Source organism: Penaeus chinensis, chromosome 3 (genome assembly GCF_019202785.1).
Source record: "Penaeus chinensis breed Huanghai No. 1 chromosome 3, ASM1920278v2, whole genome shotgun sequence".
Lineage (NCBI taxonomy): Eukaryota > Metazoa > Arthropoda > Malacostraca > Decapoda > Penaeidae > Penaeus > Penaeus chinensis.
This window is the reverse complement of record NC_061821.1, coordinates 21447451-21474666: the sequence shown is the minus strand read 5'-3', so window position 1 is coordinate 21474666 and position 27216 is coordinate 21447451. Positions and strand designations below refer to the sequence as shown.

Below are 27216 nucleotides of genomic sequence, written 5' to 3'. Positions count from 1 at the left end.
AGTAATGGTGTTTAGCAAAATCACTTTTTTAGCACTAAGTTCTGGATTTGGTTTCGTCTGGACGGGGCGGGATGGGGGGGGGGGGGCTAAAGTAGAACGATTATAGTTTTCTTGTATTATATACATTTAATAATTATCAATTCAAAAGCCATCAAACAAAGCATATTTTCATTGTACAGCTGCCGTTGTATATCACAAAGAAGCATGATGGAATTGTAAGAGATAAACATAAATGTAATGGTCCATGTTTGTTATGCAACCTATGTTTTTTTTTTTTTTTTTTACTTCAAGTAATAACACTTATTTCATTCATGTACGACTAAATTTAGATACAGAATATTTTCGCCGCAGGCACCATTGATTACATTAATTTTTAGAGGCTTCTTTGAGATCCAATGGAAGGTAAAACACTGTCTTGTTTTAAAGGATGGCCGTGCTATCTATCATGGAATTTGGATGCTGCAAATGAATTCAGCATCTTCAGAAAAACACAATTACACATCAAAATCTATATTATGGGATACTTGGTTGAATAACTTGAATAACTAAGTTTTCCTATTTTACTTTCGTAAAGTTAATGTACACTCGCTAAAAAAAAAGTATATCTACTCGTGAGTAGATGAAACCGAAAGTAGGTGTTGATTCGGAAATGTTGGTACTTGCTGTTTTCAAACAGATGAAGCTTCATAATGTGTTCAAATAGTGTTTTGGAGTTTACATGGCTAGGGCCTCGTATCATTACAATATTAACAATGGAGACCTCATAGACCATTTATATCATTATAATTACACTTTATTCTGAGGGACTATCAAGAGACAAAATATCAAGATTAGGTATTTCTAAGCCCACCGTGTCTCTGTTGATCCAGTGACACCAAACAACTGGATCCACCAAAGACAAGGCCAGAAATGGGCACACTAGATGCACCATGGAGGACGATGATTAAGTAAATGTCATTCAAAGTTATAAATCAATGTTATATTAAGTAGGAAGCTTGCATCGAAGTGCATGGATATCATAAGCTAATGAAAACTATATGATACTCAGTGGCAACACCCCATGTAACTGTGTTTGAGTAGGGGCCGTGGCCGATAGTTAGTTGCCATGTTCCCTTTTCTTCTTAGTTATTTCCATAATTTTTTTTAACAATCCATAACTACTACAAGGGATGCGAACCCCATTTGTTCTGCAGGCAATAGTACACACTTGGAAATTGCTGGACAGTTTGAGTGGATGTCGGGCCTGGCAGATTTGCGAGGTATGCCTACGAGGAAATGCTGGACGAGATGTATTTCCACCGTCGGTGAGTGCCACGGTGTTCTCCGAGTCTGAGCCATTTTATCTCGTCCAGGATAACAGCCCCATCCACACAAGCAGTGTCGTGAAGGCATAGTTCGGCAACACCCTGAGATTATGATGTGCCACGTTCATCCAGATCGCCAGATCTTAGTCTCATTGAGAATGTTTTGGCAGCCTTGGTCATACCTGTTGTTGCCCAAACAATTACGGCATAGAAGTGATTGGGCTCTGCACACGGACACCAGCTTACTGCCCCCCTCTCCTAAATAACGTCCCTGTTAGAGATACCAATACCAGATCGAGGTCACAACACTTTTTCCAACCGTTTTCTTCGTTGTATCATATTGCTAGGTCAGAAAGAGTAAAGATACTTTTTTAGCGACGACCATTTTTTTTTTTTTTTTTGTCATATTGTACTTTTCTCGTATTGATATTCAGAACTACTGAACTAAAAAGTGGTTCTAACTTCAACATTTGTTTACTTATGCTTTCTTAAATTGTACAGGGAAATAAAACAGCTATATATTGATAATATTTTTCATAGCAACATTTTCCCATATAAAAACTTTAAACACAAGTAAATAGCACTGGAAAAGCATGAACCTGCAGGGCTCTGTATAAATTTACATTAGTGGACACAAGGCAATAATTGTATCGGAAAGAGATTACACCCCATGTGAACTTTATACAGTGCAAAGGTTGTATTTTTTCACGAAAATATACATTTAAAGCTGAAGGGTCAGCAATGGACGGCGTCCTTAATTGTCAATACACGCATGAAAATTATCTTCCTACATAGTTCTGTTAATGTGTCACAAAGATTATTTTTGACACACTGCGCTTTAATTTCATCTTATCTGTTTCAGCATAAAATGTGCGACTGTAACCGTAAAAGAAAAAGAAATACGGTTTTCTGTGAGGCCTTCCCAACATGAACTCCCCGGAACTTTGTCATAGAATAATAATATTAATGAAATATAAATAAATAAATAAACAGTAACTCAAATTGGCACATCACTGTCCCATTGTTCATCACGAATTTCACTGTGGGATGACGTAACATTATGAGGAAATGTTTCGACTCCCCTGTTAAGTATTGTATTATTGGCAGCCATATACTCGACATTACCATCTCTTAAAAATGATGATTTTATTAAGCTTTATTATATGAGAAAAATATTGACATTCTTAACATGGGAGTTGACATTTCTATTCTAATATGACATCCCAAGGAAAGTCGATGATGAACTTTACATAACAAGATAGAGCACTCACTAACAAGACCTTATAACAACTTCTTCGCATATGGTCACAGTTGATAAGCTTTGATAGATTATCTCTTAATCACTAAAACACTGACTTCGGATTACAGATATACATGTCAGGATCGGCTTGGAAGCACATAAGGACAGTTCCAAGGCAACACGCAATATGGATAAGATGAAAGTGGGTTGAATACAAGTGGATGCGGACATGTCTTTCTCTGTAGTCGGTTGTCGTAAGTGCAGTGGAAGTAGTCGCGGCAGCAGCCAGGGCAGGCAGGGTAGTTACCTTGGCGGTTGCACTGACTCATCTGGCCACCACCTGTTGGGCAGTCTTCTGCCCGCAGACAAACTGGATAAGTAGGATCTGTGTTGAACACAAGATTTCCTGGGCATTTTGCCACAGTAGGTGTGTACCCATGGCCAGAAGGGGAAGGTTCACATTGAATATAATCCGAACAGCAATGTTGACATTGTGGGAAACTTCCAGGGTGGGTACAGCTACTTACATTAGCAGACGGCCCTCGCAATACTGGATCGTAAGGGCAGTCTGAAGGGGGAACACAATAAGGATATGTTGAAACGGTATTGAAAACCAGACCTGGAGGACATTGTCTAGTTGCCCGCATCATCTGGTTACCATTGTGGTAGCAATGTGTGTACACCCCGACACAGATATTACTTTTAGCAAAGAACCCAGCATGAGAGCACCCAGTCGCTGCTAGATCCTGTGGGGTGGTGAGGGAGGTTTCACCTGGAATAGGTGCTGGAGTTTCTAATGATGAGGGAGAGGGGTTGCTAGTGGTGGTTTCTCCATGTGCAGAACATGGAGCATAGCACGGGGCTGATTCCACACAACGTCTTGTACTGTTGCTGAATATAGGTTTCTTTTTAGGACATCTGGCTACCACTGGCTGAGGAACTAAGCCATTTACAAAAACACATGCATAATAACGAGTGCAGTCAGTCAGATCAGGGATAAGAATACCTGCATGCTTGCACTCTGGTTTACAGTGATCTTGAACAGTGTCTCCAGAATCCGAATTTGATATCGTTTGTTGAGTGACTTCTACTGCAGGGCTGGTGTTCAGAGTAAAAGCTGTGCTTAAAAATGGACTTGTGCCAGTACTTCCCTCTGATGTTGGACTGGTAGTGACCATTCCTTCTGGATATGGATAGGTAGTAATAGGTCCTTCTGGTGCTGGACTGGTACTGGTAAATCCTGGCATAAGACTGGTAATGATAGGTCTATCTGGCATTGGACTGGTAGTGCTAGGCCCTTTTGATGGTGGACTGGTAGTGCTAGATCCCTTTGATGGTGGACTGGTAATGCTAGGCCCTTCTGATGGTGGACTGGTAGTGCTAGGCCCTTTTGATGGTGGACTGGTAGTGCTAGGCCCTTCTGATGGTGGACTGGTAGTGCTAGGCCCTTCTGATGGTGGACTGGTAGTGCTAGGCCCTTTTGATGGTGGGCTGGTAGTGCTAGAACCCTTTGATGGTAGACTGGTAGTGATAATTTCATTGGAATCTGGATTGTTAGTAATAAGTCCTGTTACTGGACTAGTGCTTATGGCGCCTTCTGGTGTTGGGGTGGTAGTGATATTTTCGGTGATAAGTCCTTGTGTTGGTTTGGTACCAACAAATTCTGTTGGTGTCGGTTTCTCACTAATAGTCATAATGTCATAAGTGAATCCGGCAGGTGATGGAGTGATGGACCCCATTAATATTGATTCACTCTCTGTTTGCTGACAATTCAAGGTGCGACAGGGAGCATGACTTTGACAGGTCTTACTCTCCGCATCAAACACAGGCTTCTCTCTTGGGCATCTGAGTCTCAAAGGGCGAGGAACAGTGCCATCAAAGAATATACAGAGGAAGTAGTGATAGCAACTGGTTGGATCACGTACAATAGAATTTGGCTTTTCACAGTAAATATTGCAAGGCCCATCGTCACCTGGGAAGATTGTGGGTGCAACTTCTGATGCAGGTTTGACAGTAGTAGCTAATGTTGTAGGCGTTGTAGCTACAACCCCTTCACATGTAGTAATACAAGGAATATCCGCAGCACAAGAGTGTTTTTCAAGGTCAAAGACTGGTCGTTCTAGGGGACATTTTCCTCTAACCGGTGTATAGTGAGGATATGGAGTAAGGCGAGTGATGTTGCACATATAAAAGTGGTTACAGTCAAGAGGGTCATGGACAAGAGTATGTTGGGAAGAGCAAATTGGTCGACATAAATTAACAGTTGTTGGAGGATATGTTGGCACAACTGTGGGTGATAATGTCACTATAGATGAAGAGCTGCTGATATAAGGATATTCTGTTGTACTGGGGGGCACTACAGACGTTGGCAAATAAGTTGTATTTGTTTCCAGGCATGTTGTGATACAGGATGATTCTGCTTGACAACTGTAACTCTCCAGATTAAAGACTGGGCGAGAGAGTGGACAATGAATCCTTGTGGTGTAGGCTTGTTCCTGTACAATCATACAAACATAGTAGTAGTGGCAATCCATGGGGTCATGCAAGATGGTGTTGTGTTGAGTGCAGTTTGGACGACACATTTCTGGGATCAACATTAAACTATTATCTGTGCCATTTCCAGTTTGGGTTTCACTCTCCTGGCATGTAACCAGACATTCTGCAGATTTTAAACAGCTTTCACTTCTTGCATCGAATACAGGTCGACTTGGAGGGCATGCCATTCTTGTAAGAATGGTGTTATTACCATTGACAGTACAGGTATAGTAATGGTGGCAGTCCTTGGGATCCTTTACCACAGATTCTGGTCGAACGCACGAGGGCAAGCATGGATCATGCAGGTCTTCAACTGTTGATGGTGCTGTAGTTTCAGGCAGAGTAGAGGGAACAGAACACATTTCAATGCATCTAGCCTCAGATTCACACCGGAGTTTAGTCCTGTGGAAGAAAGGTTTGGTGGAAGGACATCTAGCACGAACAGGATGTGGTGTCAAACCTCTCAGAAAGACACATATATAGTAGTGGGTACAGTCCATTGGGTCTGGCACTAGGGAGTTCGGAATGACGCACTTAGGCTGGCAGCTGGCGGCATCAGGCGTCGGGGGAGGCATCGGAGCAACAGTGCTAGGACAGGTTACCACACACTGAATTGACGCCATACATTTCCCTTCATCTTGGCTGAATACTGGCTTGTCTTCGGGACACTTGATGCGTTGAGGCTTCATGGAAAAATCGTCAATGAAGTAACAAACATAGAAATAATGGCAGTCCGTTGGGTCTGCTAGCCAGGAATCAGGTATGAGGCAGGTAGGCTGACAGATTGATGGTAGTGTTCCTGATGATGAGATATTTTGGTATGTTATTAAGGTGTCGAACGAGGACTGGGTGGTGTTGGGGGCCAAGGAAGGAAAAGAGGAAGAAGTAACAACTTCTGGTCCTTCGCTGTCGGTACCAGCTTGAATATCTACGGGAAAAGCTGCGGGAGCTGGATGCACCATCTGGGCAGGAAAAGGAAGCGAAGTAGATGTTGGTGTTGTGACACTACCAGGGAGTAATGTACTTGTTGGAGTAACTGGCAATGACGGCAAAGATGTAACAACTGTTCCAGTGATTGCACTAGGCAGTGATATAATACTAGTAGTTGTACCATACAAGGATGTTACATTTGTGACTGCACCTGGGGATGTTACAACACCTGTTGGCATACCAGGAGGTGATATAACGATAGTCACTGTACCATGAAGGGTTGTTTCACTTGTAAACGCAGTAGGCGATGATGCAACATCAGTGACCGTTCCAGGACGTGATATAACACTTACGACTGTACCTTGCAGTGACGTAACACTTGTAACTGCACCAGGGAATGACGCAACATCTGTTGGTACACCTGGCAGTGTTATAACACTTGTGACTATACCATACACTGTTGTAACACTTGTAGCTGCACCAGGGAATGAAAAATCACCTGTGACTGTACTATGAAGACCTGTTACACCTGTAATTGTGCTAAGGTGTGTTGATACATCAGTGGATGTACCGGGCAGTGATATAACACTGACGACTGTACCTTGCAGTGACGTAACACTTGTGACTGCACCAGGAAATGACGCAACATCTGTTGGTACACCTGGCAGTGTTATAACACTTGTGACTATACCATAAACTGTTGTAACACTTGTAGCTGCACCAGGGAATGAAAAATCACCTGTGACTGTACTATGAAGACCTGTTACACCTGTGATTGTGCTAAGGTGTGTCGATACATCAGTGGATGTACCGGGCAGTGATATAACACTGACGACGGTACCTTGAAGTGACGTAACACTTGTGACTGCACCAGGGAATGACGCAATATCTGTTGGTACACCTGGCAGTGTTATAACACTTGTGACTGTACCATACACTGTTGTAACACTTGTAGCTGCATCAGGGAATGAGATACCGCCTGTGACTGTACCAAGCAATGAAATTACGCCTGTAACTGTACCAGGCAGTGATGTTACACTAGTGAATGTACCGGGCAGTGATATAACACTGACGACTGTACCTTGCAGTGACGTAACACTTGTGACTGCACCAGGGAATGACGCAACGTCTGTCGGTACACCTGGCAGTGTTATAACACTTGTAACTGTACCATACACTGTTGTAACACTTGTAGCTGCACTAGGGAACGAAATAACACCTGTGACTGTACTATGAAGATCTGTTACATCTGTGATTGTGCTAAGAAGTGTTGATACATCAGTGGATGTACCGGGCAGTGATATAACACTGACGACTGTACCTTGCAGTGACGTAACACTTGTGACTGCACCAGGGAATGATGCTACATCTGTTGGTACACCTGGCAGTGTTATAACACTTGTGACTGTACCATACACTGTTGTAACACTTGTAGCTGCATCAGGGAATGAGATACCGCCTGTGACTGTACCAGGCAGTGATGTTACACTAGTGAATGTACCGGGCAGTGATATAACACTGACGACTGTACCTTGCAGTGACGTAACACTTGTGACTGCACCAGGGAATGACGCAACGTCTGTCGGTACACCTGGCAGTGTTATAACACTTGTAACTGTACCATACACTGTTGTAACACTTGTAGCTGCACTAGGGAACGAAATAACACCTGTGACTGTACTATGAAGATCTGTTACATCTGTGATTGTGCTAAGAAGTGTTGATACATCAGTGGATGTACCGGGCAGTGATATAACACTGACGACTGTACCTTGCAGTGACGTAACACTTGTGACTGCACCAGGGAATGATGCTACATCTGTTGGTACACCTGGCAGTGTTATAACACTTGTGACTGTACCATACACTGTTGTAACACTTGTAGCTGCATCAGGGAATGAGATACCGCCTGTGACTGTACCAGGCAGTGATGTTACACTAGTGAATGTACCGGGCAGTGATATAACACTGACGACTGTACCTTGCAGTGACGTAACACTTGTGACTGCACCAGGGAATGACGCAACGTCTGTCGGTACACCTGGCAGTGTTATAACACTTGTAACTGTACCATACACTGTTGTAACACTTGTAGCTGCACTAGGGAACGAAATAACACCTGTGACTGTACTATGAAGATCTGTTACATCTGTGATTGTGCTAAGAAGTGTTGATACATCAGTGGATGTACCGGGCAGTGATATAACACTGACGACTGTACCTTGCAGTGACGTAACACTTGTGACTGCACCAGGGAATGATGCTACATCTGTTGGTACACCTGGCAGTGTTATAACACTTGTGACTGTACCATACACTGTTGTAACACTTGTAGCTGCACCAGGGAATGATATAAAACTTATGGCTGTACCAGGCAGCGACGTTACACCAGTGACTGTTCCAGGCAGAGATGTTACACCTGTGGGTGTTCCAGGCAGTGATGTTACACCTGTGGGTGTTCCAGGCAGTGATGTTACACCTGTGGGTGTTCCAGGCAGAGATGTTACACCTGTGACTGTTCCAGGCAGAGATGTTACACCTATGACTGTTCCAGGCAGTGATGTTACACCTGTGGGTGTTCCAGGCAGTGATGTTACACCTGTGACTGTACCAGGCAGTGATGTTTCACCTGTGACTGTACCAGGCAGTGATGTTACATCTGTGGGTGTTCCAGGCAGTGATGATGCACTAGTGAACGTACCGGGCAGTGAAATAACACTGACGACTGTACCTTGCAGTGACGTAACACTTGTGACTGCACCAGGGAATGACGCAACATCTGTTGGTACACCTGGCAGTGTTATAACACTTGTGACTGTACCATGCACTGTTGTAACACTTGTAGCTGCACCAGCGAATGATATAAAACTTATGACTGTACCAGGCAGCGACGTTACACCAGTGACTGTTCCAGGCAGTGATGTTACACCTGTGGGTGTTCCAGGAAGTGATGTTACACCTGTGGGTGTTCCAGGCAGTGATGTTACACCTGTGGGTGTTCCAGGTAGTGATGTTACACCTGTGGGTGTTCCAGGCAGTGATGTTACACCTGTGGATGTTCCAGGCAGTGATGTTACACCTGTGGGTGTTCCAGGCAGTGATGTTACATCTGTGGGTGTTCCAGGCAGTGATGTTACACCTGTGGGTGTTCCAGGCAGTGATGTTACACCTGTGGGTGTTCCAGGCAGTGATGTTACACTGGTGGGTGTTCCAGGCACGGATGTTACACCTGTGGGTGTTCCAGGCAGTGATGTTACACTTGTAGGTGTTCCAGGCAGTGATGTTACACCTGTGGGTGTTCCAGGCAGTGATGTTACACCTGTGACTGTACCAGGCAGTGATGTTACTCCTGTGACTATTCCAGGCAGTGATGTTACACCTGTGAGTGTTCCAGGCAGTGATGTTACACCTGTGGGTGTTCCAGGCAGTGATGTTACACTTGTGGGTGTTCCAGGCAGTGATATTACACCTGTGACTGTACCAGGCAGTGTTGTTACTCCTGTGACTGTTCCAGGCAGTGTTGTTACATCAGTGAATGTACCAGGCAGTGATATAACACTGACGACTGTACCTTGCAGTGACGTAACACTTGTGACTGCACCAGGGAATGACGCAACATCTGTTGGTACACCTGGCAGTGTTATAACACTTGTGACTGTACCATACACTGTTGTAACACTTGTAGCTGCACCAGGGAATGATATAAAACTTATGGCTGTACCAGGCAGCGACGTTACACCAGTGACTGTTCCAGGCAGTGATGTTACACCTGTGACTGTACCAGGCAGCGACGTTACACCAGTGACTGTTTCAGGCAGTGATGTTACACCTGTGGGTGTTCCAGGCAGTGATGTTACACCTGTGACTGTTCCAGGCAGTGATGTTACACCTGTGGGTGTTCCAAGCAGAGATGTTACACCTGTGGGTGTTCCAGGCAGTGATGTTACACTTGTGGGTGTTCCAGGCAGTGATGTTACACCTGTGGATGTTCCAGGCAGCGATGTTACACTTGTGGGTGTTCCAGGCAGTGATGTTACACCTGTGGGTGTTCCAGGCAGTGATGTTACACCTGTGACTGTACCAGGCAGTGATGTTACACCTGTGGGTGTTCCAGGTAGTGATATAACACCTGTCACTGTTCCAGGCAGTGTTGTTACATCAGTGAATGTACCAGACAGTGATATAACACTGACGACTGTACCTTGCAGTGACGTAACACTTGTGACTGCACCAGGGAATGACGCAACATCTGTTGGTACACCTGGCAGTGTTATAACACTTGTGACTGTACCATACACTGTTGTGACACTTGTAGCTGCACCAGGGAATGATATAAAACTTACGACTGTACCAGGCAGCGACGTTACACCAGTGACTGTTCCAGGCAGAGATGTTACACCTGTGACTGTACCAGGCAGTGATGTTACACCTGTGGGTGTTCCAGGCAGTGATGTTGCACTAGTGAACGTACCGGGCAGTGAAATAACACTGACGACTGTACCTTGCAGTGACGTAACACTTGTGACTGCACCAGAGAATGACGCAACATCTGTTGGTACACCGGGCAGTGTTATAACACTTGTGACTGTACCATACACTGTTGTAACACTTGTAGCTGCACCAGGGAATGAGATAACACCTGTGACTGCACTATGAAGATCTGTTACACCTGTGATTGTGCTCAGAAGTGTTGATACATCAGTGAATGTACCAGGCAGTGATATAACACTGACGACTGTACCTTGCACTGACGTAACACTTGTGACTGCACCAGGGAATGACGCAACATCTGTCGGTACACCTGGCAGTGTTATAACACTTGTGACTGTACCATACACTGTTGTAACACTTGTAGCTGCACCAGGGAATGATATAACACTTACGACTGTACCAGGCAGCAACGTTACACCAGTGACTGTTCCAGGCAGAGGTGTTACACCAGTGACTGTTCCAGGCAGAGATGTTACACCTGTGGGTGTTCCAGGTAGTGATGTTACACCTGTGGGTGTTCCAGGCAGTGATGTTACACCTGTGGGTGTTCCAGGCAGTGATGTTGCACTAGTGAACGTACCGGGCAGTGAAATAACACTGACGACTGTACCTTGCAGTGACGTAACACTTGTGACTGCACCAGGGAATGACGCAACATCTGTTGGTACACCTGGCAGTGTTATAACACTTGTGACTGTACCATACACTGTTGTAACACTTGTAGCTGCACCAGGGAATGAGATAACACCTGTGACTGTACCAGGCAGCGACGTTACACCAGTGACTGTTCCAGGCAGTGATGTTACACCTGTGACTGTACCAGGCAGCGACGTTACACCAGTGACTGTTTCAGGCAGTGATGTTACACCTGTGGGTGTTCCAGGCAGTGATGTTACACCTGTGACTGTTCCAGGCAGTGATGTTACACCTGTGGGTGTTCCAAGCAGAGATGTTACACCTGTGGGTGTTCCAGGCAGTGATGTTACACTTGTGGGTGTTCCAGGCAGTGATGTTACACCTGTGGGTGTTCCAAGCAGAGATGTTACACCTGTGGGTGTTCCAGGCAGTGATGTTACACTTGTGGGTGTTCCAGGCAGTGATGTTACACCTGTGGATGTTCCAGGCAGCGATGTTACACTTGTGGGTGTTCCAGGCAGTGATGTTACACCTGTGGGTGTTCCAGGCAGTGATGTTACACCTGTGACTGTACCAGGCAGTGATGTTACACCTGTGGGTGTTCCAGGTAGTGATATAACACCTGTCACTGTTCCAGACAGTGTTGTTACATCAGTGAATGTACCAGACAGTGATATAACACTGACGACTGTACCTTGCAGTGACGTAACACTTGTGACTGCACCAGGGAATGACGCAACATCTGTTGGTACACCTGGCAGTGTTATAACACTTGTGACTGTACCATACACTGTTGTGACACTTGTAGCTGCACCAGGGAATGATATAAAACTTACGACTGTACCAGGCAGCGACGTTACACCAGTGACTGTTCCAGGCAGAGATGTTACACCTGTGACTGTACCAGGCAGTGATGTTACACCTGTGGGTGTTCCAGGCAGTGATGTTGCACTAGTGAACGTACCGGGCAGTGAAATAACACTGACGACTGTACCTTGCAGTGACGTAACACTTGTGACTGCACCAGGGAATGACGCAACATCTGTTGGTACACCTGGCAGTGTTATAACACTTGTGACTGTACCATACACTGTTGTAACACTTGTAGCTGCACCAGGGAATGAGATAACACCTGTGACTGTACCAGGCAGCGACGTTACACCAGTGACTGTTCCAGGCAGTGATGTTACACCTGTGACTGTACCAGGCAGCGACGTTACACCAGTGACTGTTTCAGGCAGTGATGTTACACCTGTGGGTGTTCCAGGCAGTGATGTTACACCTGTGGGTGTTCCAGGCAGCGATGTTACACTTGTGGGTGTTCCAGGCAGTGATGTTACACCTGTGGGTGTTCCAGGCAGTGATGTTACACCTGTGACTGTACCAGGCAGTGATGTTACTCCTGTGACTGTTCCAGGCAGTGATGTTACACCTGTGACTGTTCCAGGCAGTGTTGTTACATCAGTGAATGTACCAGGCAGTGATATAACACTGACGACTGTACCTTGCAGTGACGTAACACTTGTGACTGCACCAGGGAATGACGCAACATCTGTTGGTACACCTGGCAGTGTTATAACACTTGTGACTGTACCATACACTGTTGTAACACTTGTAGCTGCACCAGGGAATGATATAAAACCTATGACTGTACCAGGCAGCGACGTTACACCAGTGACTGTTCCAAGCAGAGATATTACACCTGTGGGTGTTCCAGGCAGTGATGTTACACTTGTGGGTGTTCCAGGTAGTGATGTAACACCAGTGACTGTTCCGGGCAGTGTTGTTACATCAGTGAATGTACCAGACAGTGATATAACACTGACGACTGTACCTTGCAGTGACGTAACACTTGTGACTGCACCAGGGAATGATGCAACATCTGTTAGTACACCGGGCAGTGTTATAACACTTGTGACTGTACCATACACTGTTGTAACACTTGTAGCTGCACCAGGGAATGAGATAACACCTGTGACTGTACTATGAAGATCTGTTACACCTGTGATTGTGCTAAGAAGAGTTGATACATCAGTGAATGTACCAGGCAGTGATATAACACTGACGACTGTACCTTGCAGTGACGTAACACTTGTGACTGCACCAGGGAATGACGCAACATCTGTTGGTACACCTGGCAGTGTTATAACACTTGTGACTGTACCATACACTGTTGTGACACTTGTAGCTGCACCAGGGAATGATATAAAACTTATGACTGTACCAGGCAGCGACGTTACACCAGTGACTGTTCCAGGCAGAGATGTTACACCTGTGGGTGTTCCAGGCAGTGATGTTACACCTGTGGGTGTTCCAGGCAGTGATGTTACACCTGTGGGTGTTCCAGGCAGAGATGTTACACCTGTGGGTATTCCAGGCAGTGATGTTACACCTGTGGGTGTTACAGGCAGTGATGTTACACTTGTGGGTGTTCCAGGCAGTGATGTTACACCTGTGGGTGTTCCAGGCAGCGATGTTACACTTGTGGGTGTTCCAGGCAGTGATGTTACACCTGTGGGTGTTCCAGGCAGTGATGTTACACCTATGACTGTACCAGGCAGTGATGTTACACCTGTGACTGTACCAGGCAGTGATGTTACACTTGTGGGTGTTCCAGGCAGTGATGTAACACCTGTGACTGTTCCAGGCAGTGATGTTACACCTGTGACTGTTCCAGGCAGTGTTGTTACATCAGTGAATGTACCAGGCAGTGATATAACACTGACGACTGTACCTTGCAGTGACGTAACACTTGTGACTGCACCAGGGAATGACGCAACATCTGTTGGTACACCTGGCAGTGTTATAACACTTGTGACTGTACCATACACTGTTGTAACACTTGTAGTTGCACCAGGGAATGATATAAAACCTATGACTGTACCAGGCAGCGACGTTACACCAGTGACTGTTCCAGGCAGAGATGTTACACCTGTGGTTGTTCCAGGCAGTGATGTTACACCTGTGGGTGTTCCAGGCAGTGATGTTACACCTGTGTGTGTTCCAGGCAGTGATGTTGCACTAGTGAACGTACCGGTCAGTGAAATAACACTGACGACTGTACCTTGCAGTGACATAACACTTGTGACTGCACCAGGGAATGACGCAACATCTGTTGGTACACCTGGCAGTGTTATAACACTTGTGACTGTACCATACACTGTTGTAACACTTGTAGCTGCACCAGGGAATGAGATAACACCTGTGACTGTACCAGGCAGAGACGTTACACCAGTGACTGTTCCAGGCAGTGATGTTACACCTGTGGGTGTTCCAGGCAGTGATGTTACACCTGTGGGTGTTCCAGGCAGTGATGTTACACTTGTGGGTGTACCAGGCAGTGATGTTACACCTGTGGGTGTTCCAGGCAGCGATGTTACACTTGTGGGTGTTCCAGGCAGTGATGTTACACCTGTGGGTGTTCCAGGCAGTGATGTTACACCTGTGACTGTACCAGGCAGTGATGTTACTCCTGTGACTGTTCCAGGCAGTGTTGTTACATCAGTGAATGTACCAGGCAGTGATATAATACTGACGACTGTACCTTGCAGTGTCGTAACACTTGTGACTACACCAGGGAATGACGCAACATCTGTCGGTACACCTGGTAGTGTTATAACACTTGTGACTGTACCATACACTGTTGTAACACTTGTAGCTGCACCAGGGAGTAAGATAACACCTGTAACTGTACTATGAAGATCTGTTACACTTGTGATTGTGCTAAGAAGTGTTGATACATCAGTGAATGTACCAGGCAATGATATAACACTGACGACTGTACCTTGCAGTGACGTAACACTTGTGACTGCACCAGGGAATGACGCAACATCTGTTGGTACACCTGGCAGTGTTATAACACTTGTGACTGTACCATACACTGTTGTAACACTTGTAGCTGCATCAGGGAATGAGATACCGCCTGTGACTGTACCAGGCAGTGATGTTACACCAGTGAATGTACCAGGCAGTGATATAACACTGACGACTGTACCTTGCAGTGACGTAACACTTGTGACTGCACCAGGGTATGACACAACATCTGTTGGTACACCTGGCAGTGTTATAACACTTGTGACTGTACCATACACTGTTGTAACACTTGTAGCTGCACCAATAAATGAAATAACACCTGTGACTGTACTATGAAGATCTGTTACACCTGTGATTGTGCTAGGCAGTGTTGATACATCAGTGAATGTACCAGGCAGTGAAATAATACTGACGACTGTACCTTGCAGTGACGTAACACTTGTGACTGCACCAGGGAATGACGCAACATCTGTCGGTACACCTGGCAGTGTTATAACACTAGTGACTGTACCATACACTGTTGTAACACTTGTAGCTGCACCAGGGAATGATATAAAACTTATAACTGTACCAGGCAGCGACGTTACACCAGTGACTGTTCCAGGCAGAGATGTTACACCTGTGGGTGTTCCAGGCAGTGATGTTACACCTGTGACTGTTCCAGGCAGTGATGTAACACCTGTGACTGTTCCAGGCAGTGATGTTACCCCTGTGGGTGTTCCAGGCAGTGTTGTTACATCAGTGAATGTACCAGGCAGTGATATAACACTGACGACTGTACCTTGCAGTGACGTAACACTTGTGACTGCACCAGGGAATGACGCAACATCTGTTAGTACACCTGGCAGTGTTATAACACTTGTGACTGTACCATACACTATTGTAACACTTGTAGCTGCACCAGGGAATGATGTAACACCTGGCAGTGATATAACACTAGTGACAGTATTATGCAATGAAATAGCACTTATGACTGCTCCGGGGAATGATGTAAAAGTAGTAGCAGTGCTTGGCAATGATATTATGCTTATGATTGTACCAGAAAGAGACATTACACTTGTGACTGCACCTGGGAATGATGCAACACCCGTCGGTATACCGGGAAGTGATATAACACTTGTGACTTTACCAAGCTGTGTTGTTACACTTGTGTGGGCACCCGGGAATGATATAACACCGGTTATTGTACCAGGCAGTGTTATAACATGTGTGAATATACCAGGAAATAACGTTGACCCGCATGGTGATGTGACAGTCGACACTGTTCCAGGCAGTGACATAACGCTTGTTGCTACACTAGGCAAAGATGTTTCACCTGTGATTGCGCCTGACACCAATGTACCGCCTGTTATTGTGTCAGTCAAGTCCGTTATATCTGTCATTGTGACTTTACCAGACAATGACGTAATATCTGCGTTAATGACTGTACCAGAGACTGCTGCTGATGTTGCTATAGTGCTATTTACACAGGGGGTCCTGCATTTTATCCCCATGATGCACATCTGAAGGTCTGGACTGAATATCGGCATAACCCTAGGACATATGTAAGAGCGCGCCACCAGAACACCTCCGGATAAAACACACTTATAATATTTACGGCAGGAATGAGGGTTCTGTAGCCTTGAATTGGCCATCACACACACAGGGGGCGAACAAGGGTTTATAACCACAGGCGGGCGACTAACCACAGGGAAGACGCTTGTCTGCCCCGTGGCTGAGGTGGGGAACGCAGTTGGCTGGACCGTCGACAGAGAAGTAAGGGTGGCCGGTAGAGTTGAGGGCACTTGTGTTAGGGGCTTGGTGAGGGTGGCAGGCTGCAGGTCAGGCTTGTCCACGGAAAGCGTAGAGACCGATGAGGTAACCGTTGTGGCCAGCATTACGTAGGGTTTGGTAAGAGAAGCCGGGATTAGAACAGGCTTGGACGTTGAATACTGCGGGATTATGCTAGGCTGTATGGAATGTGGACTGGTGAGCACGGCGGGCAAGGTGGCAGGGTGGACTCCCGATGATGTGGAAAGCGTGTCTGGAAATAAGATCGGGTGGAATGCCGAAGGGTCTGTGAGCGTGTCAGGCAGTGTAACGGGATAATGTGATAACGATACAGATACACCCCCTTGGGCAGTGGTCATATTAGCCTCCGTCTTCATCAGCATGTCGGGATCCATTTGGCAGTTGAAGCCGGTGTAGTTGGCCGAAACCCAGGTGGAAAAGATGTGCGTGTGCGGAGGGCAGGAGACGCGGCATCGTATCTGCTCCGAGCACTTCTGGCGATAAGTGTTGAACACGGGCGTTTCCGGAGGGCACTTGCACCTGAGCAGCGCCAGACGGCCGTTCGGAAGGTGCGAGCAAACGAAGAAGTGTCTGCAGTCGGTTCCGTCCGGACGCACGGTGCCGTTGCGGACGCAGCTCGGCAGACACAGGCCGCCCCGAATCTGGCGAAAAAAACACAAGAAACACGTGCTTGAGTTGGGCGCGAGGCCGAGGGTCTATTAGCATTTCGAAGTCCATTTAGATGTGTATATTACATAACACATACACACATGTATATACATACATACATATATGCACTCTGTGTGTGTGTGTGTATGTGTGTGTGTGTGTGTGTGTGTGTGTGTGTGTGTGTGTGTGTGTGTGTGTGTGTGTGCATATATATAAAGATATAGATATAGATAGATAGACATATGTAATAAATATATATGTAATATCTATCTATCTATCTACATATATATAATATCTATCTATCTGTCTTTATATTGATAGATAGATAGATATGTTTATGTTGTACATGTATGTGTATGAAAAAAAAAAAAAAAAAAAAAAAAAAAAAAAATATATATATATATATATATATATATATATATATATATATATATATATATATATATAGCACACACTTATACGCACACATAATACACATCCTAAAACAACAACACGAAGAGCAAGAATAAGAAGAGACAAACGAACGCAGAACAAAATAAAAACGCAAAGAATAGGTTCGTGCAAGCGATTAAAGAACGTCGCTTCCGAACGCAGCCGGAGCAGAACGAAGCCGGTGGGCGACGTATCCGGACATCGCCGTGGCAGCAGGAACCAAACACATGTCATTAGGAACACGTTGCCGACACAGACAAACATACGAACACATGTGTGCACTTACAGCTATACGAGCACATGTACAAACACGTAGTTTTATATTTTTAAAGGGATAATATTTGTTGTTATTAATTGTGAAGTGCATGTGTGTGTGTGTGTGTGTGTGTGTGTGTGTGTGTGTGTGTGTGTGTAAATATATATATGTATGCACACACACACACACACACACACACACACACACACACATATATATATATATATATATATATATATTTATATACATATATAAATATCTATATGTATATGTTGTGTTTATATATATACATATATTTATATATATGGTTAAATGCATAGATTAAAAAAGAAAAATACATAATATATACATATGTATACACACACACACACACACACACACACACACACACACACACACACACACACACACACACACACACATAAATATGCATGTGAGTTTCTACATACAGTATACAGCGAGACAGTCAAACAGAGAATACAACAAACGTGTCCTTTCCAGAGAGTACAAAAGCCAAGTCCGGCACCAGAACGAAGGAACGGAAAAAGTACCACAAAAAAACAGACTTTTAACACGATGTGGACACAATTACCGCTTAGGTTACACAGTTCTGGCAAGATTTTATCATTGCTTCACTGTGCGAAATGACAGGGATTTGGGGAGAAATGCGAGTGTGTGTGTGTGTGTGTGTGTGTGTGTGTGTGTGTGTGTGTGTGTGTGTGTGTGTGTGTGTGTGTGTGTGTGTGTGTGTGTGTGTGTGTGTGTGGATGGTTGTGTGTGTGCATGGGTGTGTGTGTGTATGGGTGTATGTGTATGTGTATGCCCGCGCGCGCGCGTGTGTGTGTGTGTGTGTGTGTGTGTGTGTGGATGGGTGTGTGTGGATGGGTGTGTGTGTGTATGGGTGTATGTGTATGTGTGTGTGCATGGGTGTGTGTGTGGATGGGTGTGTGTCTGTGTGTGTGTGTGTGTGTGTGTGTGTGTGTGTGTGTGTGTGTGTGTGTGTGTGTGTGTGTGTGTGTGTGTGTGTGTGTGTATGTGTGTGTGTGTGTGTGTGTGTGTGTTCTTGTGTGCGTATTTGGGAGTTTATGTTTATACTGTCAATCAGCAGATCAGTCCAAGATATATTTTCAATAAAAATCAGTGACCGGATGTCGTGTCATTCGTTTGGGTATAAGTAATATAACATTGATAATAATGATTATCATAATAATGGTAATAATAACAGTAATAACGATGGTGGTGATGATGATGGTGATGGCGATGATGATGATAATGATAATAATAATAACAGTAGTAATAATAATAATAATAATAATGAAAAGATCATATTAATGATGATATTAATAGTAATACTACTACTACTATTAATAATAATAATCAAAAGATCATATTAATGATGATATTAATAGCAATAATAATAAAAATACGAATTGTCATTATTATAACAATAATAATGATAATTAATAATAATAATTAATGATAATAATACTAATACTAATGATAACACTTGTGATAATAAAAATAATGACAAACTACTACTATTAATAATAATAATATCAATAAGAGTTGTAGAGAATAATCCTACAAAAGCTTTAGAAATAAAAGTAATGATTCGCACATACAAAATGCTACAAAAAAAGTCATTAAGCTTTGCATCATATTTCAACTGTAATTAATAAGAAACAGCTGTTCGTCAAAGAAAAAAAAAAAATGTATGAATCATAATCAGGAAAATGAATTTCGCAGTGATGATTTAAACATACAGATGTACCGCTTCTTTAATTGTTTTTCCTAATTAAAAATTTACAATTGATAAATACTTTTGTAAAATAGCGCCATGTGTTTGCAGTTCCTTCGTCAGCCACATGTTAAAAGTGCCTGACGTATGGCGGCTTCAACAGTGGCAGTTTGAACATGTAACACAACAAGACTTAGGACAACACACCTGCTATTCACCTAAAACCCCTGGGGCGGAATAAGGGGTGAATGTCTGGGATTAGGAGGGGGAAAGGAGGAAGGGGGATGGGGGAGGAGGAAGGGGAAAGGAGGAGGAGGAGGAAGGGAAATGGGGAAGGAGGAGGGGGAAAGGAGGAGGAGGAGGAAGGGGAATGGGGGGGAGGAGGGGGAAAGGAGGAGGAGGAGGAATGGAGGAGGAGGAGGGGGGAAGGAGGAGGTAGGTGTATAGGGGAGGAGGAGGGGGAAAGGAGGAGGAGGAAGGGGAATGGGGGGGGGGAGGAGGAAGGGGAATGGGGGAGGAGGAGGAGGAAGGGGAATGGGGGGAAGGAGGAGGTAGGGGAATAGGGGAGGAGGAGGGGGAAAGAAGGAGGAAGGGGAATGGGGGAGGAGGAGGGGGAAAGGAGGAGGATGAAGGGGAATGGGGGGGAGGAGGAGGGGAAGGAGGAGGAGGAAGGGGAATGGGGGGGAGGAGGAAGGGGAATGGGGGAGGAGGAGGGGGAAAGGAGGAGGAGGAAGGGGAATGGGGGGGGGAGGAAGGGGAATGGGGGAGGAGGAGGGGGAAAGGAGGAGGAGGAAGGGGAATGGGGGGAAGGAGGAGGTAGGGGAATAGGGGAGGAGGAGGGGGAAAGGAGGAGGTAGGGGAATGGGGGAGGAGGAGGGGGAAAGGAGAGGGAAGGGAGAGAGAGGGAAGAGGGGGGAAATGGGGAAAGAAGGAGGAGGAGGGGGAGGAGGAATGGGGAAGGAGGAGGGAAGGGGGAGGAGGGGGAAGAGGGAAAGAAAGGAGGAGGCAGAGAGAGGGAGGAGGAGAAGGAAGGGAATTGTGTGGGATGAAGGGAGTGTACGTGGGAGGGGTGGGGTAGTTTGTGTTTTGGACCTTTGGGGGAGAGAAGAGGAGGAGTGGGATGGAAAGGGGAAGGGAAAATGGTAGGAAATAGCAGGGGAGGGGGAGTTAAGGGGAGGGGAGGGGCATGGGAGGAGATGGAAAGAGATGGGGAAGGAGACGTAAGAGGGAGGGGAGAAACATGGGGAAGGGAAAAGGGAGGAAAAGGAAGGGGGAGGAGAAGGGGATGGAAATGGGGCAAGGAAGAGAAAGGGTGAGGATGGGAGGAGATGGAAAGAGATGAAGCGGGAAAAGTAAGAGGAAGGGGAAAGGGGTAGGGAAGGGAAAGAGGAAGGGGAAGGGGAGAGGCAGGAAGAGGAAGGGGAGAGGAAGGAAGGTGAATGGGAGAGTAAGGAAGGAGGGAAGTAAGGGAGGTAGGAAGGAAGGAAGGAACGGGAAGGGGAGAGGAAGGAAGGGGAAGGGGAGAAGAAGGAAGGAGGGGAGGGTGTAAAACAAACAGCCCACTGGTACCTGGGCACGTCTCTCCCAACAGACTCCCACGGCTCCCTTGAGACTGATTGAAATTCGAGCGCAAACTCCGTCAGACGCAGCTGTAGAGACACCGTACAGTGCACCGTTGCCTCGATCCGACGGACATCGTAGAGGAAATGCCAACATCATAATTTGAGATAATCATTTGCTCGGTCAACTGACTTGTCCCGTTAGAACCCGCGGCATAAAAATCGTCTCTTCCCATAAGGCCCGGGAGCGGTTACAGACCACAACTGTGTTTCTTTTTACATGCACACGAGTGGTTCTCTCGCCAGGTCTTCGCTTCCTCTAAAGAATTATTCGTATAGTCGTTGCTTGTGAGGATTTCCTGATTGTCTGTGGGACGTGGCGGAGGTTTAGGGGTTTAGAAATTATAGATTAAATCGTGGCTTTGAAGTTGTTGCTGTATGATAATTACCTTTGTTTGGTTTACTAATGACAGGTGCAGATTCTTCGAGTCACGCGCGAGGCTCAAGATTAGGCATGAGATAATGAGACATATGAGAAATTCATACTTTTTCGTTTACTTTGTATACCAATCAGATTATATTCAAGAACAATATTAAACAATAAACACAAAAAACGCACATTTCACAAATTCATTTGGCAGCGCCCTCGAATTTTCCTTGCCCTCCCTATCATATCCACATTATTGAAATTATTTTCCTTTAAAAAAAAGAGAAAAAAACTGCTTTATTACTTCCGGTCACCAAAAGTTTTTCCTAACGACCACACAAAGGTGAGTTAAGGTGAACGCCGTCCGTTCGTTCACCTCGTTGTGTAAACATAAAAATTCCTTCAAACTACATAAAGGACTAAGAAGAAAAACGAAAGGAGGAGAGAACGATAAACAAAATGAGAGAGAGAATGATCAATTTAAATATGAGAGAATGATAAACAAAATAAGATAGAGAATTATACACAAAATAAAAGAGAGACCGATAAACAGAATAAGTGGAAAAATATTAAACAAAATAGGAGAAAACTATAAATGAAAACAAAAAAGAACAACAAACAAAAGAGGAGAGAACGATGAATGTAAATAAGAGAGAACGATAAACAAAAGAGAGAGAACGATAAACAAAACATGAGAGAGAGAGACCGATAAATTAAAATAAGAGAGAACGACAAAGATAACGATACACACAATTAGAATAAAGATTCGAATCCCAAATATCTCCAGAGTAAGAAAATTACACGTAATGGCGGACAAAATTGGAGTGTGATGTTTTAATCTTTTTGGCTCCTACACCGCAAACGGGATTTCCACCTTTATCGCCCGTAATCTATCGTCAGCAAAGCATTATCACGGCAGAAGCGGAAAACAGTCGTAACAAGAACATTTATCAGTGTGATTTAAAAAAAATGTCTTCGTCAATTTTGGCGTGCACGCATTACACAAACATGCACGCGCGCGCGCACGTACGTGTGTGCATTATCTCTATATCTGCGTGTCGGGGGGGGGGGGGGTAGTGAATAAACTGGGATGGCACTTGTCCCCAAATAATGATAATAATAATGATAATGGTACTAGTAATAACGATGAAAATTAAAGTTATGAGGATGATAAACATAATGCTAATGCTAATAACAATAATGGTAGTAGTAGTAATGATAATAATAAAATAATTATAATAATACAAATAATAATAACACTGATAATAATAACAATAATAATAACAAAAATGATAATAATGGTAATAATAATACAATAATAATAATGATGATAATAATAATAATAATAATAATCACAATAATAATGATGATAATAATAATAATAATAATAATAATGATTTCCATAATCATTATAATAATCATTATAATAGAAAAAATAAATAATAACAATAATAAAAATAATAATAGTAATAACAATAATAATAATAATAATAATAATAATTGTAATGATATAATATACACATGTTTGTATGTAAAATCAAATTATAGAACTGATAACACTCTACCATCTATGTTGTAACTAATAATGCGTTTATATTCACAATCCTTGCTCAGGCGAAAGTGCAAGAGTATCTGTGTACGTCTGCGGTAGATACACCAAGAGGTTCCTTGAGCAAATGTATTGAATGTGACTTCAGTATAATTAGCGCGGGGAGAACGGACGCTGTACCGCCTGCTTTGTTTACATTTAGCCTCAGACTACATCCTGATGAGAATGGAATGGCAAATTAACCTGAGGATCTCGCGATCCAGTGACTGCACGCACGCACACATACGCGGATGGTTCACACAAGAAAAAGAGAATCATGCATGAAACAGGCTGTCAGGTGTGAAAATAGTGGCGCATACTCTCTTCTATACGCTGCGACAGAGATGGAGATGACCTGGAGTCATTTAACAATTTCAGTATCTTTCATTCTTTGGAAAAGAAAAATCAGCTCACCAATTTTCAACCATATGAAATAAACTTGATAATTATATATCTATATAAATCATCACAATACTAGTTCCACCTAATTACACCAAGTTGGGCCTCACCTGCCCTGGAGTTACAGAATCTCCAAGACTCTCGTCGTCGAACTCAACATCGAAGTCGTCTTGGACACGCGTAGGGCGTGCCGGGATGGCGACCGTCCACGTCACCGACAGGGCGAAGCAGAGAGCCACAACGATATGAACTATTGTGGCAGTCCTCTTCATGGCGACGAAGGAGGCAAGTTCTATCTTTACGGCCGAGAAAATATCGCCACCAATCAATCACATTTGTTGGATCTTGTCTCTCGTTCACTCACTATGTGTCCGCTCTTTACATCGTGACTTTACAGTCCTTTGTATGCACTCATTTTACAAAATTTTGAGCAGAAGGCAAAGTCAACGGCAGGACCTTGTCGGCAGGTTTCAGGGAGTTTGCACGAGCACTCCCGTCGGTCCGCAGCACAGTCGTCAGGTGTCCGAGCGTGAGGTGGTCCTCGGGTTTTAGTACACACGCGGCCACTGACCTCTGCGTGTTGCACCTTTACCACCAGCCACGGATCCTTCGTAGGATCTTCCCGCTGCTGTCTAACCACGCCCACCGCATCGTACTGGTTACCTGACGTCCACACGCCCGTGATCGTGCTCTTTTGCTTCACGGAGAGCGTTGAAGAGGGAGGTGGTCGTGGTGTGAAAAAAATGTACCGGTGTCACCCTGGGCAGGAGGCGCTCCGCCACGCTGCCTCACCTGGGCATGGGTGAGTGTTATGCACACACACACACACACACACATACATACACACACACACAAACACATACACACACACGAATACGCACACTCACACACGAATACTCACACTCACACACGAATACTCACACGAATACTCACACTCACACACACATACAGACAAACACAGACACACGAATACTCACACACATACACACACACACACACGAATACTCACACTCACACACACATACAGACAAACACACACACACGAATACTCACACACACACACAAACAAATACCAAACACACCCACACACACAAACAATCCCACAAGCAACCTCGCAAGCACAAACAAGCAAACCCGTAAACGCCAGCCTTTAAAGGGAAAAAAAACTCACCACACAAGACATTACCAGAAACAAACACAACCAAAATGGCAATTTATCATAAAAAAATGGATCGTTCAACACGACAGACGGACGAAACTCATTACCTCAACCTCCGCCTCATCTTCCTCCTTCTCCTTTTTCTTCCTCTTCTTTCTCTTCCCCTTCTCCTTCTCCTTCTTCCCCCCTCCTCCTCCTTCTCCTCCTCTTTCTCCTCTTTCTCCTCATCCTTCTCCTTCTCCTTCTCCTCATCTCCCTTCTTCTCCTTTTCCTCCTCCTCCTCCTACTACTCCTCCTCCTACTCCTCCTCCTCCTCTTCCTCCTCCTTTTCCTTCTTCTCCTCTTCCTCCTCTTCCTCCTCCTCCTTCTCCTCATCCTACTCTTTCTCCTTCTCCTCATCTCCCTTCTTCTCCTTCTTTTCCTTCTTCTCCTCCTCTTCCTTCTTCACCTTCTCTTTCTCTTTCTCCTCCTCCTCCTCCTCCTTCTCCTCCTCCTCTTCCTCCTAATCCTAATCCTTCTCCTCCTCCTCCTCTTCCTCCTCCTCCTCCTCCTCTTCCTCCTACTCCTCCTTCTCCTAATCCTCCTCCTCATCCTCCTCATCCTAATCCTCTTCCTCCTCCTCCTCTCCCCCTCCTTCTCCTCCTTCTCCTCTTCCTCCTCCTCCTCCTCCTCCTCCTACTCCTCCTTCTCCTAATCCTCCTCCTCCTCCTCCTCATCCTAATCCTCTTCCTCCTCCTCCTCTCCCCCTCCTTCTCCTCCTTCTCCTCTTCCTCCTCCTAATCCTAATCCTAATCCTCTTTCTCCTCCTCCTCCTCCTCCTCTCCTCCTCCTCCTCCTCCTCCTCCTCCTACTCCTCCTTCTCCTAATCCTCCTCCTCATCCTCCTCATCCTAATCCTCTTCCTCCTCCTCCTCCTCTCCCCCTCCTTCTCCTCCTTCTCCTCTTCCTCCTCCTCCTCCTAATCCTAATCCTCTTTCTCCTCCTCCTCCTCCTCTCCTCCTCCTCCTCCTCCTCCTCCTCCTCTCCCCCTCCTCTTCCTCCTCCTCCTCCTTCTCCTAATCCTCCACCTCCTTCAATTTAGATCCTTTGTCCTCACCGGTTCCAGTCTCATTCTCCTTGAGGAAAGGAACCCGGGAGAGTTAACAGCGCTAGAGGCGAGGAGAGGAAGATGAAGGTGAATATTAGAGAGAAGGAGAGAAGGGGGGAAGGAGGGAAGTAGGAAAGGGGGGATGGAAGAAGGTGGGGTTGGAGCGAGAGGGGGTAGGAATAGGAGGGATAAAGGGGGTGAAGGGAAGGGAAATAAGGAAGGGGGGAAGGAGAGAAGATAGGAGAGGAGAAGAGGGAGGGAGGAAGATAAGGAGAGAGACGGAGAAAAGGTAGAAATAGAAAAGAGAGAGAGAGAGAGAGAGAGAGAGAGAGAGAGAGAGAGAGAGAGAGAGAGAGAGAGAGAGAGAGAGAGAGAGAGAGAGAGAGAGAGAGAGGTGGGAGACAAATTGTTGGAAGGGAGCAGTCAACATTCCAGAAAACAGAAATTCGCCAGTGCATTTCCAGATAGACGGATGGAAAGATATACCTGGATAAGTAGACATACACACACATACATATAGGTGTGTGTGTGTGTGTGTGTGTGTGTGTGTGTGTGTGTGTGTGTGTGTGTGTGTGTGTGTGTGTGCGTGTATTATATATGTTATATATATTATACAGATATAAAGTAATATATAGTATAATGTAAGACAACATACATTATATACAAACGTACTTATCATACACAGTGCACACCTGAACGCAAGAGAAGAAAGAGAGAATCAGAAGAGAAGCATTGAAATCTTTAAAGAAGACAGACGAAGGAATACAACCAGGGGAGCCAGTGCAAACAACTCCCTTGCAACAATCACGCTCACACGTTCTTCTCCGACTGCAGTGTCCCTTCTACAGGTCTCTTGCTCTTTATCTCTTCCTCTGTCTGTCTGTCTCTCTTGCTTTTTCTCTCTTCCTCTGTCTGTCTGTCACTCTTGCTTTTTCTCTCTTCCTCTGTCTGTCTGTCTCTCTTCCTTTTCTCTCTTCCTCTGTCTGTCTGTCTGTCTGGCGGTCTGTCTCTCTTGCTCTTTCTCTCTTCCTCTGTCTGTCTGTCTGGCGGTCTGTCTCTCTTGCTCTTTCTCTCTTCCTCTGTCTGTCTGTCTGGCGGTCTGTCTCACTTGTTCTTTTTCTCTTCCTCTGTCTGTCTGTCTGGCGGTCTGTCTCTCTTGCTCTTTCTCTCTTCCTCTGTCTGTC

The 27216-nt window shown here is 45.0% G+C and overlaps 1 protein-coding gene across 1 annotated transcript; it reads right to left on the bottom strand.

Moving 5' to 3' along the window:
• Positions 1-1412: 1412 nt before the first annotated feature.
• Positions 1413-21530, bottom strand: LOC125040779 (mucin-2-like). The gene is made up of 17 exons (XM_047635510.1): positions 21384-21530; positions 19955-20032; positions 15629-17381; positions 14591-15568; positions 14201-14398; positions 13769-14098; positions 12521-13408; positions 11729-12388; positions 11519-11548; positions 11111-11368; positions 10109-10978; positions 9491-9838; positions 9329-9388; positions 8621-8938; positions 8489-8578; positions 2852-8428; positions 1413-1486 (listed from the first exon to the last, which is right to left on the bottom strand). The coding sequence occupies exons 1-17, from the start codon at positions 21528-21530 to the stop codon at positions 1413-1415; spliced, it is 12657 nt and encodes a 4218-aa protein (XP_047491466.1).
• Between the last annotated feature and the right edge of the window lie 5686 nt (positions 21531-27216).